This window comes from Akanthomyces muscarius, chromosome 6, assembly GCF_028009165.1.
Source record: "Akanthomyces muscarius strain Ve6 chromosome 6, whole genome shotgun sequence".
NCBI lineage: Eukaryota > Fungi > Ascomycota > Sordariomycetes > Hypocreales > Cordycipitaceae > Akanthomyces > Akanthomyces muscarius.
Window position 1 is genome coordinate 2,804,644 of NC_079246.1, and position 15,931 is coordinate 2,820,574.

The 15,931-nt window shown below is 50.1% G+C and overlaps 8 protein-coding genes across 9 annotated transcripts; 4 read left to right on the top strand and 4 right to left on the bottom strand.

Annotated features, from left to right (window-relative positions):
• Positions 1-691: 691 nt before the first annotated feature.
• LMH87_000981 (uncharacterized protein) lies at positions 692-2,088 on the top strand (the record flags this gene model as incomplete). Its single annotated transcript, XM_056198981.1, has 5 exons — positions 692-733; positions 837-874; positions 948-1,074; positions 1,138-1,455; positions 1,657-2,088. 5 exons carry the CDS (start codon positions 692-694, stop codon positions 2,086-2,088), a joined length of 957 nt encoding a protein of 318 aa, XP_056055874.1.
• A 587-nt stretch (positions 2,089-2,675) lies between these two features.
• LMH87_000982 (uncharacterized protein) lies at positions 2,676-3,816 on the bottom strand (the record flags this gene model as incomplete). The annotated part of the gene is made up of 4 exons (XM_056198982.1): positions 2,676-2,860; positions 2,911-3,266; positions 3,313-3,413; positions 3,466-3,816. The coding sequence occupies 4 exons, from the start codon at positions 3,814-3,816 to the stop codon at positions 2,676-2,678; spliced, it is 993 nt and encodes a 330-aa protein (XP_056055875.1).
• Positions 3,817-4,192: 376 nt separating this feature from the next.
• LMH87_000983 (uncharacterized protein) lies at positions 4,193-6,050 on the top strand (the record flags this gene model as incomplete). Its single annotated transcript, XM_056198983.1, has 3 exons — positions 4,193-4,213; positions 4,267-4,551; positions 4,608-6,050. 3 exons carry the CDS (start codon positions 4,193-4,195, stop codon positions 6,048-6,050), a joined length of 1,749 nt encoding a protein of 582 aa, XP_056055876.1.
• Positions 6,051-6,433: 383 nt separating this feature from the next.
• LMH87_000984 (uncharacterized protein) lies at positions 6,434-7,658 on the top strand (the record flags this gene model as incomplete). The annotated part of the gene is made up of 8 exons (XM_056198984.1): positions 6,434-6,628; positions 6,683-6,733; positions 6,784-6,810; positions 6,857-7,141; positions 7,196-7,212; positions 7,276-7,324; positions 7,386-7,547; positions 7,602-7,658. The coding sequence occupies 8 exons, from the start codon at positions 6,434-6,436 to the stop codon at positions 7,656-7,658; spliced, it is 843 nt and encodes a 280-aa protein (XP_056055877.1).
• A 240-nt stretch (positions 7,659-7,898) lies between these two features.
• On the bottom strand, positions 7,899-8,721 carry LMH87_000985 (uncharacterized protein; the record flags this gene model as incomplete). The annotated part of the gene is made up of 4 exons (XM_056198985.1): positions 7,899-7,976; positions 8,036-8,403; positions 8,459-8,563; positions 8,718-8,721. The coding sequence occupies 4 exons, from the start codon at positions 8,719-8,721 to the stop codon at positions 7,899-7,901; spliced, it is 555 nt and encodes a 184-aa protein (XP_056055878.1).
• An 885-nt stretch (positions 8,722-9,606) lies between these two features.
• Positions 9,607-10,829, bottom strand: LMH87_000986 (uncharacterized protein; the record flags this gene model as incomplete). The annotated part of the gene is made up of 5 exons (XM_056198986.1): positions 9,607-9,847; positions 9,902-10,038; positions 10,089-10,364; positions 10,420-10,755; positions 10,821-10,829. The coding sequence occupies 5 exons, from the start codon at positions 10,827-10,829 to the stop codon at positions 9,607-9,609; spliced, it is 999 nt and encodes a 332-aa protein (XP_056055879.1).
• Positions 10,830-11,742: 913 nt separating this feature from the next.
• On the bottom strand, positions 11,743-12,969 carry LMH87_000987 (uncharacterized protein; the record flags this gene model as incomplete). Its single annotated transcript, XM_056198988.1, has 6 exons — positions 11,743-11,792; positions 11,843-11,949; positions 12,005-12,219; positions 12,272-12,371; positions 12,427-12,483; positions 12,887-12,969. 6 exons carry the CDS (start codon positions 12,967-12,969, stop codon positions 11,743-11,745), a joined length of 612 nt encoding a protein of 203 aa, XP_056055880.1.
• Positions 12,970-13,599: 630 nt separating this feature from the next.
• Positions 13,600-15,872, top strand: LMH87_000988 (uncharacterized protein; the record flags this gene model as incomplete). Of its 2 annotated transcripts, none has more annotated exons than XM_056198990.1 (8): positions 13,600-14,197; positions 14,247-14,368; positions 14,415-15,063; positions 15,118-15,236; positions 15,286-15,382; positions 15,444-15,661; positions 15,722-15,770; positions 15,844-15,872. In XM_056198990.1, 8 exons carry the CDS (start codon positions 13,600-13,602, stop codon positions 15,870-15,872), a joined length of 1,881 nt encoding a protein of 626 aa, XP_056055882.1. The 2 variants fall into 2 exon arrangements, with proteins under 2 accessions (XP_056055882.1, XP_056055881.1); XM_056198989.1 differs by having other exon boundaries at positions 14,247-14,356.
• Between the last annotated feature and the right edge of the window lie 59 nt (positions 15,873-15,931).

Here is a 15,931-nt window from a genome sequence, read left to right on the forward strand (position 1 = left end):
TATATCATTTCAAGTCAATTGAGCGATTTGAATGGCTCATTTCAATGAACACAATGGAGATGTGGGAATCCGAGAACGATTGGACCTGCCCTTGCGTGGTGTTATCACTGATGCCACCGTGAGCGGGAGCTGTTTTTTTGATAGTGCAACAACCTTTAGCTGTCCAAGATATCTCTGCCAGTCGTGACATTTTTAATGTAGACGAATTCGAGCTTATCACTGGCTGACTTGCAACAACGGCAGCGATATTGGAACAAAGATAATAACATCGGTTGTAGTATGCACTGCAATCCATTAAAGTCAAGATATAAGTACCACGTATTACAAAACGCGATATCATGTCACCACGTCAAGCTCCACAAGGGCTGAAGTGGTATCAATAAATAAGTATTCCAGTTTACTCAACAGCGATGCTGAGGATAATCTTTAAAGCAGCGAGGCGCTATACCAGCTTAAGAAGCGGCTCGCTGGCTCGCGGGTCACCACCGAGCCACCAACAAACTCGCCAAAGTGGGGTGCAGTCTTGCGGCCCTAATTTCGAACCCGCACAAAAAAAATCCCAATTTTAGCCGGGGTGCATTCAGGCAGACTTGACCGGCCCATAGGTTTTCACTGAACAGAGCCGTCTTCGACCTGATTTCTTTCCAACCTCACACGTCGAACCTTCTCCATCGACCCTAGGACCGCTCCAATGGCTGAACAACTGATCCTCAAGGGAACCCTCAAGGGCCACGTATGTTTGTTCTTGTTCTCATATCCGCGCATGCCCTCCGAACCCGCCAGGGTGCTGCGGATTCAATGCTTTCTCGTCACGAGTTTTGCTAACGTTTCTACAGAATGGCTGGGTCACCAGCTTGGCCACTTCCATGGAGAAGTACGAACCTTCGACCTCATGCGATCACGAATAAACACATCGCTTTGAATGCCATATACTGACAAACCTCTAGCCCCAACATGCTCCTGTCCGGATCTCGAGACAAGACTCTGATCATCTGGAACCTCACTCGTGACGAGACCGAGTACGGCTACCCCAAGCGATCGCTCCACGGTCACTCTCACATCGTCTCAGACTGCGTATGTTGTTGCCATGACTTGTTGAGCTGCGTGCTGAACACGGTTGGCTAATGCTTGGATCAGGTTATCTCCTCTGATGGCGCCTACGCTCTGTCTGCCTCTTGGGACAAAACCCTGCGTCTGTGGGAGCTCGCCACCGGCACCACCACTCGCCGCTTCGTTGGTCACACCAACGACGTCCTCTCTGTCTCCTTCTCTGCCGACAACCGCCAGATCGTCTCCGGCTCTCGCGACCGCACCATCAAGCTCTGGAACACCCTCGGCGACTGCAAGTACACCATCTCTGAGAAGGGCCACACTGAGTGGGTTTCTTGTGTCCGCTTCAGCCCCAACCCCCAGAACCCCGTCATTGTTTCCAGCGGCTGGGACAAGCTCGTCAAGGTCAGTTGTGCAACGCTTTGCCCTTATCCCGGTATCCCCTCTACATGATGCTTTGCAATCCAAGTATTTGCTACTTCAGAGCCCGAGCGGCCATGAGACTATTTTTAACACCTTTGCCCTGATTTTGAACGTATCTGCGTTCTTGACTGTCATGACTCGTTTTGCATTTCCTATGAGGCAATGAAACTAACCTGAATTCAGGTTTGGGAGCTCTCTTCCTGCAAGCTGCAGACTGACCACATCGGCCACACCGGATACATCAACACCGTCACCATCTCCCCCGATGGTTCCCTCTGCGCTTCTGGTGGCAAGGACGGCACCACCATGCTGTGGGACCTCAACGAGTCCAAGCACCTGTACTCCCTTAGCGCCAACAACGAGATCCACGCTCTCGTCTTCTCCCCCAACCGCTACTGGCTCTGCGCTGCCACCTCTACTAGCATCATCATCTTCGACCTCGAGAAGAAGAGCAAGGTTGACGAGCTCAAGCCCGACTTCACCGAGACCGAGACCGGCAAGAAGAGCAACGACCCCGAGTGTGTCAGCCTCGCCTGGTCCGCTGACGGCCAGACTCTGTTCGCTGGTTACACCGACAACGTCATCCGTGCCTGGGGCGTCATGTCCCGGGCATAAATGGTTTCCGGTGATGTTTTAACGACGAGTATGTGAGGTGAAGTGGCAAATCGGTAGATCATGGTGGGCGTCAAATGGTTGTGTTCCTCGTTTTTGTCTTTATTTAAGCACCTAAAATGGTGGGCGAGGAAAACAATGTGGCGAGGCACAACACCTTGTCCGCTGTTAGCAGTCTGTAAAGAGGGCATTGCACATTACGCTTCCTTCTTGAAATAAAAAAAATCGACATTCAAAATTGTTCATTTTCCTTTTTCTCGTACACACTATTGCTGAATCACATACTAAGCTATTGAGTGATATGGGGGGGGGGGGGGGGGGCGCATCGACAGTGAAGCAGTTACTTTTGATCTAGTGAACTTGGTCTATAAAATACAAGTTGTTCTCATCTATGTTGCGTGCTGGTTGTTCCAGCGTCCAGCTAATTCGCGACGGGTGTTCACTTTTGGCAGGGTCCACAGGCCAGACAAACAGATGCAAAAAGCAGACCCGGACTGCGGTGCCTACCCTGATAAAAAAGAACACTTGATGTTAGACATCCCGCTGACTGGTCGCCCATTACACCTTCAAGCATGTGCTGTTACAGGTATTTACATGAAGGGGGGAAGAGAGAACGGGTAGCCCGCGTTCTTGAAGCGGAAGACGCTCAGTAGAAAGCTATACATGAGGAACAATACTGCGCCCCAGATAAAGACTGTAACTTGCTGAGTCTTGGCATCAGTCATGCGCGGCACTTTGACAGCCAGAGTGATGGTGCAAAAGGAGAGCAAACCGTCTGTGCCATGTATTAGCGCACGTTTAAAACAGCATTATATCTGTACTCACAAATGGCGGCAATAATTTGTGTTTCAAGGCCGAATTGATTCTGGAAACCTCCGGCGAAGTAAGAAATTCCACCGTGACCATCGCCAGCGATGTAGGGAACCTTGCGAATGTGGTTGAACATGTGGCCGCTTGTGAAGAGTAGAACAGACACCAGGCTGATGGACGCCCATATGTTGCGGTTCTGGATGATCGGTAGAATGTAAGGCGAAGCAGTAGCCAATGCAGTTCCGACTCCGAGCAGAATCGTAATTCCGGTTGCCCAGCGCATGTAGTTGATGGGTCGCTTTACGGGAGGAGTCGGTCGGCCGGCCATGTGTCGCGAAAGCCAGGCATGAATGTTCTCAGCTCCAGCAGCGCTATGACTTGTTAGAACGTAACTGCGCAACGCTAGAGATGACTTACCCCGTTGTGAAGTCGTATCGAATGGGCTCGGCGGAGGAAGCCGCGTGAGGGCCTTCGGTAGGAGGGAACAGCATTACGACGGGGGCGGTCTGAAGACCGAGCTTCAACATTGTTAGGAACTTAGAAAACCGAGCATTGAATTTCACAACTCACCGATGCAAAAACATCTTTGCCTTTCTCGAAATCCAAGGTACCAAACAAAAGTCTTGACTCTCCGACCTTGTCACCCTTGAGCCAGCTTTTGGCCAACAAGTCCCATTCCGGTTGAAATTCGCGGCAAAGCTGGCATCCAAATCGCGCGTCGAGGGCTGTGAGGAGCACAGCCACGCTGTAGTCGCGAGGCGACGAAGTCAATGACTTGTACGAGGTCTCCTTCAGCTGGAGAGAAGGGGAGCTTTTCAACAGCTGGTGGAATTCATTGAATCGTTGCTCAGAGGACTTCTTCTCGGCAGTGGACAGTCCTAGGAAAAGGCATGCGCCTAGCAAGGACGATAGGAGACGCATGATTGCTGGTGTTGGGCGAACAAATTGATTCTTCCGCAACTCTGAGTTGTCGAAGCTCTCGGGAGTGGTGAGGTGGCCTTGCTTGACTGCTTACCTAACGAAGCTGCAAACATGGCTTTCTGGGACACGGTGCATGTTTACACTAGTCCGAATGGAGCACCATGTTTATCTCGATACGGGATATGCAGGCAGAACGCGCAATATGCTTCATCCCAACTCTCTTGATTTGATAAAAACATCCATCCTCAAAGGTTTTTTTCTAAATTCAATCATCTTACGATTACATCCCCAAACAGAAGTGGTGAGTTACCCGACTTGTTGCCAAAGCATCCACAACCCAGACGCGTAAGTCTCTGTGGAAAAAAAAGGAGCGAACATGGCCACGGCCACAAGTGAGGTAAAGCAGCCGCAGATTGACTGAAATGCATAACTCTGACATACCTTTTTAAGCGCGCGATGCGCAATCATCAGCTGGATCGTTACTATCAAGAAGGACTGCATCGGATTGAGTTGGTCAACCGCGACGAAACAGAGCGGAGACTCTCACTGAAAACACTCGCTTTGCGTGATGCCAACGCTGCCCTGCAAGACTTGGCGTCTGAAAAGGAGCTTCATATATCGTCTCTTGGAGAAAGTATAGAAACTCTGAAAATTGAGTTGTTGGAGGCCCAGCAGCGATCGTCTGAACAACATTCTGGTTTAGAAAAGCAGCGGAATGAAATTCGCTCTCTCAAGGTGTGTCTGCTCCGCAAATTGTCGGGATTGCTGAAAGGAGTCCTAACGTGCTATAGGCGGACATTGAAAGTCTGGTCAGCTCCGCCGAAGCATCGAATGATGCGGTTCAAGAGAAGGCAACTCTTACACGTCAGCTCAATAACCTTCGCCCGGAGCTGGAGCAGCTCAAATCACAGCTTCTCTCACATCAGGCTGTTGTTGCCTCAAATGGAGACCTACGGCACCAGGTTAACACGCTGGAGGTTGAACTAGAAAATGAAAGACGCTCTAAGCTCCGCGCTCAGCAAGCGGACGAGAACGGTGTCATTTCAGATCTGCGTTCTAGGCTGGAGCAACATGAAAACAGGCTCCAGACAGAAAAGACAGAAAAAGAAGGGCTGGAAAGAGAGCTTGCAGAATCCCGCGGCGAGACAAAAGAGCAAAAAGAGCTCTGCAACGCTCTGAAATTCAAACTCAAGGAAACACAAGACGCCTTGAAAGCTGCGCAAGTGAGCCTGCAGAAGAGTCAGCGCGAACTCTCCAAGCGCAGGGAAATCTCTACCAGCATCATCGACAAGCATCAGGAAAATGCACCCAAGGCTAGGCAAGCACGGGCAGCCAACCTGCAGAAAAGTCAACGCGAACTCCCCAAGCCAAGCCAAACCTCTACCAACACTGTCGACGAGCATCAGGAAACTTTACCCGAGTCGAAGCAAGCCCGGGTACTCGTTGAAGCTTGTGTAACTGAAACATCCATGGATGACGTGAATATACAGACGCCTGTGGATGAGAATATATTGGAGATTCGGCGGCTCCGGCGACGCGGAACAGAGCATGCCCTGCTGGGTGAAAAGTCGAACTTTTCCATAACACCTTTCTTAAACAAGTCCAAAGATGCCACAGATTATCCCGACCTTAATTCGGAAAAATCCACTTCTGGGGTAGATTTGCAAGTCAGCCCAGAGCAACCGCGCCCAACAAAAAAGAAGAGATCTCGAGCAACGTCTCCAATTAAAGCTCGGCGACTCGCAGCAAGCCGTGAGAAACGTTCAGCATCTTTAGTAAAAGACGCCGCTGAAACTGAAGCCATCTTGAGTAACACATTGCTGAACGAGTTCGATACACCGGTGAAACCCGGTACAAGGGGACGACCGCGCTCAGGGAAGGCTACAGATGCGAGACGAGTCAACGACAGTAAGGAGGATTCAGATTCAGACACTGCATCGCGGAAGCCGGAATCGAAATCCAAGGTATCTACTACTGAGAGCAATGCACCAAAAGACCATGAGGCAGAGGGTCGGAGAAGAAAGCGCAAGCTACTAGGTGGGAGAGGCAAAACCATGTTCGACGATGATGAAATGGAGGTCCATGACAAGCCAGGCAATCCATTGCGGCTTGTGCCAGCTAAGAGGGCCCGGTCGCAAGGTGGAGGCGTTACAAATGCTTTCGCTGGCCCTGGCAGCACGTTTTCTCCCCTCAAGAAAGAAAGGAGGGGTGTCAATGCGAGTTTCATCGGGTGATACCCTCAGGCGCAGACGGGCTTGTTTGCACATTCATGGTGGCGTAGGCAACGGCGTACATGTACATTTAGCGCGGTGTTTTGTGTGTGATTTCCTGCAATAGATTGTCCGAGGTTCTTGTTCGTTATGTTCCATCTATGGGTCTATTGCTACAAGACATATTGAACTGCCTTTTGAAAATTTAGTCGCCGGGTCCCGTTGCGGCTGTATAATGTCCTAGGTCAGGATCAAGGACTTTTTACGGGTGCTCCATCGTGGGTTGCTAGTGGGACCTAAGGGGGTGTAGCCTACCTACCTAAGCGTAGGTAGGCCCAGGTTGTTCGCTTCGAACCTCGCAGTCACAACATGAGCCGGCCTTCCGAGCTAATGTTACTTACGCCGCGATGAATCCTCCACATTGCTTGACTTTATATACTACCGGGCTGAGACGGCCCTCATTATGGAAGCGATGCACAGTCACTTCTCTTCGCTTCTCGTCATCCAACTCGAGGTGGAAGCAACGGCAAGGAAAGGATGCCTACGCGCGCGAGGCGAAGGTTCAGGGTCTCAAAAGCCGCGCCGCATTCAAGCTTCTTGAGGTTGGTTCCTGCCATAGTCATATCAAAAGGATAGCTCTAACGCCAGTTGATCAGATGGACGCAAAATATCACTTATTCAAACCCGGCGGTGTCGTGGTAGACTTGGTAGGTTATCCCCGGAGATTCTGGAGCAATTGACTCTAATATTTTAACAGGGTTACGCTCCAGGGAGCTGGTCACAGGTAGGTTGTGCAAACAAGATGATATGGTCAGCTACCAACCGCAAAGGTTGCTTTGGATCGAACTCGCCCTCGTGGCAAAATTATCGGTATCGACCTCATCCCAGCTGAACCTCCAAAGGGTGTTGCGACCTTTCAAGGAGATTTCCTTTCGCCAGATGTTCAGAAAATGGTAAAAGATTTCATATCCCAAAGTAGTCAAACTCCCCCCAAACGACAAGGGGTCAAAACAACGACAGAAAGCAGCTCCACCATGGAGTTGGGCCAATCCAGCTACATTGATGTCGGACCGCCTGTAGCTGGGGCACAGTACAACGAAGCGCAAGTGGTGGATGTAAGTCTAACGACCAAAATTAACTCATAACATAGTAAACTAACGGCGCTGCAGATTGTATTAAGTGACATGTCAGCACCCTGGGAGCAAACATCCGGTTTCAATGTGAACAGCTTGAGTAATCCGTACCACAGGCTGATGAACACGAGCGGCGTGGTATTTCGTGACCATGCCGGGAGTATGGTGAGTGCAGTCTTCATGCCGCTCCCACGCTACGTTTCATGTTAACAAAGCGGCTGCTTAGGATCTCTGCGACGCAGCATTACATTTCGCGGAAGAAACGCTCAAGACTGGCGGGCATTTCGTATGCAAGTTTTATCAGGGCTCGGAAGACAAGCTGCTGGAGCAAAGGCTCAAGAGAATGTTCTCCAAAGTCCACCGTGAAAAACCTGAATCGTCACGCAATGCAGGTGCTCAACCCCAACGTGAAACAACACGAAGAAACTAACCTCGTGACCAGGAAAGCAAGGAGGCATTCTTTGTCGCATTGCGACGGAGAGCTATAGCCAGAGATTGACGAGCTTGTCACCGCGACAGCACCCTACGTGTATAATATTAGCCATGGCAGCGCGTGTACAATCACAATGAAACGAAACAGCATCTGTCGTGTAATGTGTTCATAATTTTTTTTTCTGATACCGAGGCACGCCAATTCCATGCAAAATACATCGGCAGGGCGAGATTTTCAGCATTAATCGCCCATCTAGCGCCACACACCAAATTCCGGCATTCTTCTCGTTCCCTCCCTGGTCTGAGCTTAGACCTTGAAACCGCGAGAGCGTCTGCGACCACGGGCGCGCTCGAACTTGCGACCCTTGGAGACAACATGGGGCTTCTATAGAAGTTGTTAGCGTCTATCAAAGTGGTGGACTGTGCATGGTAGTGTAAACGCACCTTGCCCTTGTGGGGGCCGAAGCCGAAGTGCTTGACAGCCTCGCGGCTGTTCTTGGGGCCACGAAGGATCAGGGTGTTGCTACCAGTAGGGGCACGGAGAGCAAGCTGGTCCAGAGTGATGGCCTCGCCACCGGCCGCGACAATGCGGGCACGGGCGGTCGCGGTGAAGCGGAGAGCAGCAACGGTCACCTTGGGGAAGGTGAGTAGGCGGTTGTCATCAGTGATGGTGCCGACAACAACAACCGTGCGCTTCTCGCCCTCCTTGCTGATGTTGGCAACGATGCGGGACAGAGAGACGGGAGGGCGGTTGATCTTGGACATAAAGAGACGGCGCAGAACAACCTTGTTGAAGGAAGAGTCGGTACGACCTAGGTTTTGTCAGTATTCGAGATTGGATCGTCATGGTTCGCAGGGCTTGCGTACGGGCAAGGAAGCGGTAAAGCTTTACCAAGAGTTTGAGGTAGACATTGTCGCTCTTGGGCGCCTTGCGGTGCGTCGACTTGACGTGGTGGCGGTCGAGATCGATACCTATAGGATGAAGCAATCGTCAGCCTAAAATCTTGTGTATGCTCATGCGGGTTCTCAATCTTCCGAGGAAGAGGAACTCCTTGACCGCAGAAAGAACTCCCTAGGGAAGTCTTTCCACTCGCACACGGAGGCTGTTGTTTGATGCTTCACGTACCCATTTTGTCGGTTGGTTTGCTGAGAGTTAATAAAGAATTCCCCCAGGTGTGATGGTTGGCGACAGCGAATTTCGAGAAGCCCAGTCTCTGACTTTTCTGGGTGGGCCCTGGATCTTCCGCGTGGGAGAGTTTGTGGGCGGTGGGCTTCGGCAGTTAGGGCATTTTGCTGAAGCCCATCCAGTTTTAGCCAGTGGCATCGCGCTGCTTTTCTTCCTGTTTTATTGGGTCAAGCTTCGTGACCTACCCCACTAAGGAGCCTAAACGGCCAGAAAGAGCCAGGGCGTGAGCCTTGACCAGGATAGTGCAGAGGTAAGGTAATGAGTGGAAGAAGGCTCAATGCGTGTATGGATTCAAAATACGTCTGTGATTTTAGTCCCCTACCTAGGTATGTGCTTTGAATCGAAATTTTCGTATTTGTGCCAAACGATCACCATCTGTACATGGTGGCACAAACATCTGTTATTGGTGATGGCTGTTAACTCACTAGGCAGTTAAAGAGATTCGTTGATTCGGAAACTGAAGCATTTCAACGCAGCATTACCAGTGGCTCAGCGTTACGCTAATCCACAGCAGTACCTATGTAAGTACCTATGCATTCCCGTTTCCCACCAGTGACCATACAGCATGCGCGGGAGATATCTAAACTACACTATTAATGTGTAGCTATTATGCTCATTCATGGTGATGTCTATATATTATTGCACAACTGGTGTTTTGCCTATTCAAGTGCCCATGCGACCCATCATCACTACTACTATCTATATATATATGCGCAATCTCCGACATCTTTTCTAGTACATTACAAAAGAACGCTGTGGCTCAAGCAGATGATGGACAAAGGGAATAATGCCTCTAGGAACTCTCACCGCCTTGTTTTTTATACACGCGCTATTGGGACATCTCGTCAGCTTCTGGCTTGAGGCTTGCGATGAAATCGCGGGTGACTTCGAAGCTAAGCCAACTGGACGCCATGCTCGGCGCAACCTTCAACAAGTTCGGCACAATACCCTTGTAGAGGCCCTTGACTCCTTCTTGGGCCACAATCACTCTCACTGCGTCAGCGAGCGATTTGTACCTGTAGCCCATTCCGGACATAGTATTGATCTGGAATCGCCGACGCAAAACGTCGCTGATGGACGACGTTAGCATTATCACAACAAAAGGAAATCCAAGCATGGCTTACAATGGGTACGTGCAGGTCTGAGCCACGGCTCCGGAGACGGCACCAGCAAGCAGCTTGCGGGGTGCGCTGGGGTTCTTATCGCCTTCTGGTGTTAAATACTTCCTGACAGATTCGTAAACCATGAAGTTGAGTCCGACCTAAACTACGTTAATTTCATCGTCGAACTGCATTGTCAAGGTTTACGCACATATGGTGCCACGCCAGCCACTGTTGGTATAATTCCACGATACAGTGCCGCTGTACCGCCTTCGTTTCTATACATTGTAGCCATTGTTGACCACATGCCAGGCAGCTGCTGTGGACGGTTGCCCAGCTCGGTAAAGCTCGCTGATTGAATCGACAAACGAGTTCTGACAATGTCAAGGGGATATGTAAGAAACACGGACGTAATGCCAGCGATTCCACCACAAATTAAGCGTGTAAGGGCACTTAAGTCAGCCCCGGGCGTCGTCTCGAATAGGTGCTAGGGCGCCAAGTTAGTGAGAATGCTCAAAATAGAATGTCCTTGCCCGGCATACCCGCTTGTAAAAGTTGTAGCTGCTGAATTGTACTGCAGAGTAGGGCACGATACGGATGCAGTTTGTTCCGTTTCCTCTCATGAACCCTCTCCATCCCTCTTCCCTCCACATCTTAGCCAGTGCTTGGCCAACCGACATTTTATAGGCATCTCGCCCAACGCTCTGCACCTGCATAAGAATCTTTAGGCGCTCGAGAGGGGAGACAACGGTTCTTGAGACTGCACCAGCAACGCCACCTCCGCAAAACGCAGCAACAACCGGTTGGGAGAGCCACTCGCGAATACCTCGAAATTGGACATCGGCCGGCCCTTGAGGCTTCGTCGCATCAGAGATGGGCTGATTGATGTCAGCGAATGGTGCCTGCTTGAAAGGAGGAACCCCCTTGTCAATTGGGTACATACCGTCGACATTCTGACAGAGTATTGCTTCAGCGCAAATTTTGTGTCTCCTTGATGAATGCTATGCGCATCTAGGCGCTATTCTTTAAAATGCGCCGGCGTTTCCAGTCTACCAATGTGCTGCCTTTCACCTCGTCTATCCGGCACGCCTTCGCTTTCGACCAGTATTCGCCTTTCAAAGCCTTATCCCAGGCCGTAGTTGACCTCCTTTAGTCGTCCGTACTGGTGAACTGTCGCGCAGGGCCACCGGTTGTCGTTTTGGCCAGGACCCTGGGTCAGCGCGAACGTGGCGCTAGGTCGATTTCCCCTGGCCAGTCAGACGAGCAGTCGTGCACGAGGCAGTAACAGGACGTCGGTAAATGTCGTCAGCGAGCGGACGGATGCAGATGCAGTCGAACTTTGGTCGGTTCTCAAAAAAGATAGGCTTAAGGAATTGTTCGGGTCAGGCCGGTAGGAAACGCGCCTATTTTTCTGGTTGGCGAGTCCCTCGGGTTATTATCGGCCATGGCACTGCAAAATAACTGGGCGCTGAAAAGCTGGGGCCGCCCTCCACACTGTAAGTCAGAGCAGCCATACAAATACAGCCATTTTCTATCCCCGATTTTCGCGGCACTGCGCAAGTTTGGGGGCCATATAGATGGTTTAAAGCACCCGGCTACAAATGGAACAAATTCTTACATTCAACCTATATAACAAGGTTCCACGGAGCCAATTAAAAGCATGGAAAGCAAGGTGGCTATGGCAATTGGCAGGACTGAAGTCCCTCAACAGCCAGGTTTCTACGTAATACATGGTTTATCCCCTCGAACAGAAACGCGCCGTTGCGTACGTCACCGGGCAGCTTGCCAGTAGAATACACAACAGATGGGAAATACTTGACCAGGCGTCTCCAGGGGTTTTTCGCTGGCGACCGAGCCGATAGCAATTACTCGGCGACATCAAGATCCTCAGGAGCTGGGGGAGGACTCTCAACAGCTGCATCACGTCAGCTTCGACTCTTAACTATCGATCGATTTGGCACTCACGCTTTCTTTCATCGCCATTGGCGCCATTTTCTCTTCTGTCGCGGTCATCGCGATCGTCACGGTCGTCACGATCATCGCGGTCGTCCTTAGCATCACGGTCACGGTCCCTGCATCTGATGTTAAGTCATTTTCAAGCGCTCTTTAAATTCTTGCAGCACTGACCGATTATCGGGGCTGCGCGATCTGTCGCGGTCTCTGCGGCTGTCGCGGTCGTAGTCACGATCCCGGTCACGGCGGTCTTCCTTGCGAGGGGAGTAGTCTCGCGTGCTCCGTCTAGGAGAAGGAGATCTGCCACGTCGAGGGGAACGGGCCGGGCGGCGATCGCGATCGCGACCAGACTCGAAGCGCCAGGACGCCGAAGGGGGAGTTCTTGCCCACTAAAAAGGTTAGCCAAGTGAAACAAGCAGCCATGTCTAAGTTCGGCGGTACCTCAATCTTCAGAGTGTCATCGCGGCCGATGCGCTTGTTGTGCATCTCATGATAGGCGTCATCAGCATCACGACGATCCTCGTACTCGACGAAAGCAAAGCTTTGAATAATTAGAATGTAGACGGCAAAATATGTAACTTTTATATCAAACTCACAGTCTGCTTGAAGTAGATCGCGGCGCAGGGATATCGCAGCGTACCAGGCGACCGTAGCTGTTCAGAGATGCAGTTAGTAAATGCTTCTTGAGCTTCGGAGAGGATTTCCCGAGAAGCCCGTTCAACTCAATGAGCTCAAGTACTAGCGTACTCCATTACACATGGATTACGAATGGAGACCTTCCAGCATATTGGAGGCCGATGAACCGACGGCGCACAGTGACGCATGGCAAATGGGTAATCGGGATCTGGACGATCGCGAGGGCACGAGATGCGCGAGGGCGGCGGCGACGCGGGCAGAGGAGTTCCTCATGCAGAGCGATCGGTGACTCGAGGATAGATGTCGTATCCGACGGGGAGAGGAGCGCGTGTATGGGTGCGGACGAGGGCGGCGAGGGCGAGGGCGAGGGCGAGGGCGAGGGCGTGGGCGAGGGCGAGGACGTGAGCGTGGTTGACATACCGTTCGAACTCGTAGGCGAGGTCGCGAGCGCGGGTGCCGTGGCTAAAACCGGTCACGTATAGGGTTTGGCTGCCGCGAGACATGGTTCAGAAGTTTAATGCAGCTTCTCTCGAAAGAGTTGACAGCAGGTGATGTAGGCGGATGAACGAGAAGAATTCAGAAAGTTGTTTGTCTTGAACATGCGACAATGTCGACTGGAAGGATTTAGAATGCGTCCAAAATGCACATGTGGGGCGATTAGATAATCATATTTTTTTTTCAATCGCAACGTCATAGCTACATCCAATTGCGGAGCACCCAGACTGAGCTGCAGACCAGCCATCGACCTGGGACAAGCATCGATGCCCAGTCACTTAGAGTCCGTATTCATTGCTGACGTTTCAACCCGTATTTTTCATACTTTTTATAGTCCTTGACCAGATTCTCGCTCAGACGAACTCCATTAAGCCGAAGACGCTGCGGTACTGCTGAGCGCGCGCACTTAGATCAGGCACTTTACGCCCCCAACAGCACCGTCATTATTCGTTACAACCAAGCTACTCGCTTTATATATCTGTGACAGTTTTAGCTTCACAGGTTTTAACAAGGTTCGGTAGGGTGTGTCTCGCGACGGGGTTGCTAAAGCAATCTGCATTCTTCAAGGGAGTCAATCTTGAATTATCGGTCTGCCTTGACACTGGGTAGCTGTAAAAAACGACAGTGTGGAAAAAACAATGTTGAATTACACGACGAAAAAGCATCCGGAAAATCCTCAGACAGGAAATCCGGATGTGCATTTCAGTGAGGGGGAGGGAAGTCATGTGGAAGTGACGTCTCCGACACAATCATCTTATCCAACACTAAATCGCATCAATGATCCAAGTATGCCATCAGAGATGCAGAGCGTGGAAGACTATGATGATAATCTTCGCCCCAAAATGCTTTCTGCGCTTGATTCTCAAGTACAAAGCAAGCACGAACAAAAAGAAGGTCTGAGTGGTCGACGAAGTACTTCAGCGTCACAGTCCAACAGTCAGGGTGGCAATGGCATCAAGCATGATTCCGGACTTCAATTGGGGGGTTCTGCCAGCACTTCAGACCACGTCCGGCCGGAACGGGCTAGAAAATTCAAAGATTTGGTCTTTTTGCGCCAAGTGTCAACATTTGACGCCCAAAGTGAAGCTGCCGCCAACAGCCCATTCCACGGTTTCTATAATCTTTTCTGGCTTTCAGTGGCACTGATGATTTGCAAAATATCTGCAAGCAATTGGCGAACCTACGGGAATCTTCTGGGGCCTAGCGACATTTTAAAGTCTATGTTTCATAGAGACGGTGCGTGCATACCTGACGAGACTGACAATTACGTACTAATCTGCTCCAGTTGTTGTCTTACTACTTTCTGACGGCATTATGTGTGGCTTGACAGCAGTCACCTGGTTTCTGCAGAAGCTTGTGTTGGTTAACATCGTGAACTGGGACCGACAGGGCTGGGTATTGCAACATGTAAGACAGACAAACCACCACCAGAAGTTGACTAACTGGCTACAAGATATGGCAAGCATTATTTATTGCTGGAGCTGTAAAATGGACTATACATCGAGATTGGTCGTGGACACATACGGTATTCTTTGTCTTGCACGCTCTCGTTATGCTCATGAAGCAGCATTCATACGCATTTTACAACGGTCATTTATCAACCATGTATCACAGACGACAAATGCTTCTCGACAAGCTCAAGAAGCTCGGGTTTCTCGACTGCACAAAAGATCCCTCGACTGATTCGCTAATCTTCGAATTGTCGATTTCGCCCTTGAGCACTTCTTTATCCAGTGGACACCACTCTGATTGCAGTTCGCCAGGCGGTAAATCCGCTCGCTTCGACGCAGATAATATTTTAAAGACCATTGATACTGCCAAAACTCTTGGTCATGAGCAATTGTCTTTGATTAAAAGGGCTATCAAGGACGAAGTTGATTGTCTTGGCGACGAGCTCAAGGGCACAGCGAGCAACTCATCGAATGTATACCCGCACAATCTTACTTTCTTGGGTCACTACGAATGGATTCCGCTACCTACTGTGGTTTATGAACTCGAATACCCTCGACTCGAGAAGATTAACTGGGGTTATCTTGCTGAAAAGGTCGCCGCAATGATTGGTATTATTTTTGTGATGATCCAGGTTTCTCAGTACTACATATGTATGATTACCCCAAATACAATCAGCACTCCAGTCGCTGACTCATAGGTTGGAGATCCGGTTGTTCTGGTAACCATCGAGATGAGAGAAAGCAATATGCCTCTAGCCGCAAGGTTTAAAGAATTTCCATGGTTACTGGGTGACTTGATATTTCCTTTCATGATGGAGTATTTGGTATGAGTACCACTCTTCTTTGCAGATTCCAATCTAACAGACAATCTAGCTTACGTGGTACCTGATATGGGAAACAGTCCTCAACATTTTAGCAGAGTTGACCTGCTTTGCGGATCGACACTTTTATGACGCTTGGTGGAACAGCGGTAATCAAAGCTCTCTCTCATGTCTGGCCGTTTTCAAGCTATGGCTAATTTCATGTCACAGTGTCTTGGGACCAGTTTGCGCGAGACTGGAATCGCCCAGTCCATATCTTCCTTCTTCGCCATGTTTACCACAGCTCTATATCGTCATTGAAAGTCAACAAGCATACAGCGACCATCATCACATTTTTTCTTTCCGCTTGCGTTCATGAATTCATCATGTGGTGCATCTTCAAAAAGCTTCGTGGGTATTTGCTTGTCTTGCAAATGTGTCAATTGCCGGTACGTCAAGAGTTTGAGTGTCGTTTCACGAGCGTAGGGAAAACTACTAATCATAAACAGCTTGTTCGTTTGAGTCAGACAAGCTGGTTGAGGGACCGGAAAACATTAGGTAATCTGATTTTTTGGCTCGGTATATATACAGGACCGAGCGTTTTGTGCAGTTTATATCTTATTCTGTGAAGCGAAGGTTGCTCCAGCTCCTCGATCATAATCTACAATACCTGAGATTGGCATGTGGACTCTTCCCGGCGCATTTTTATTGATGATTTC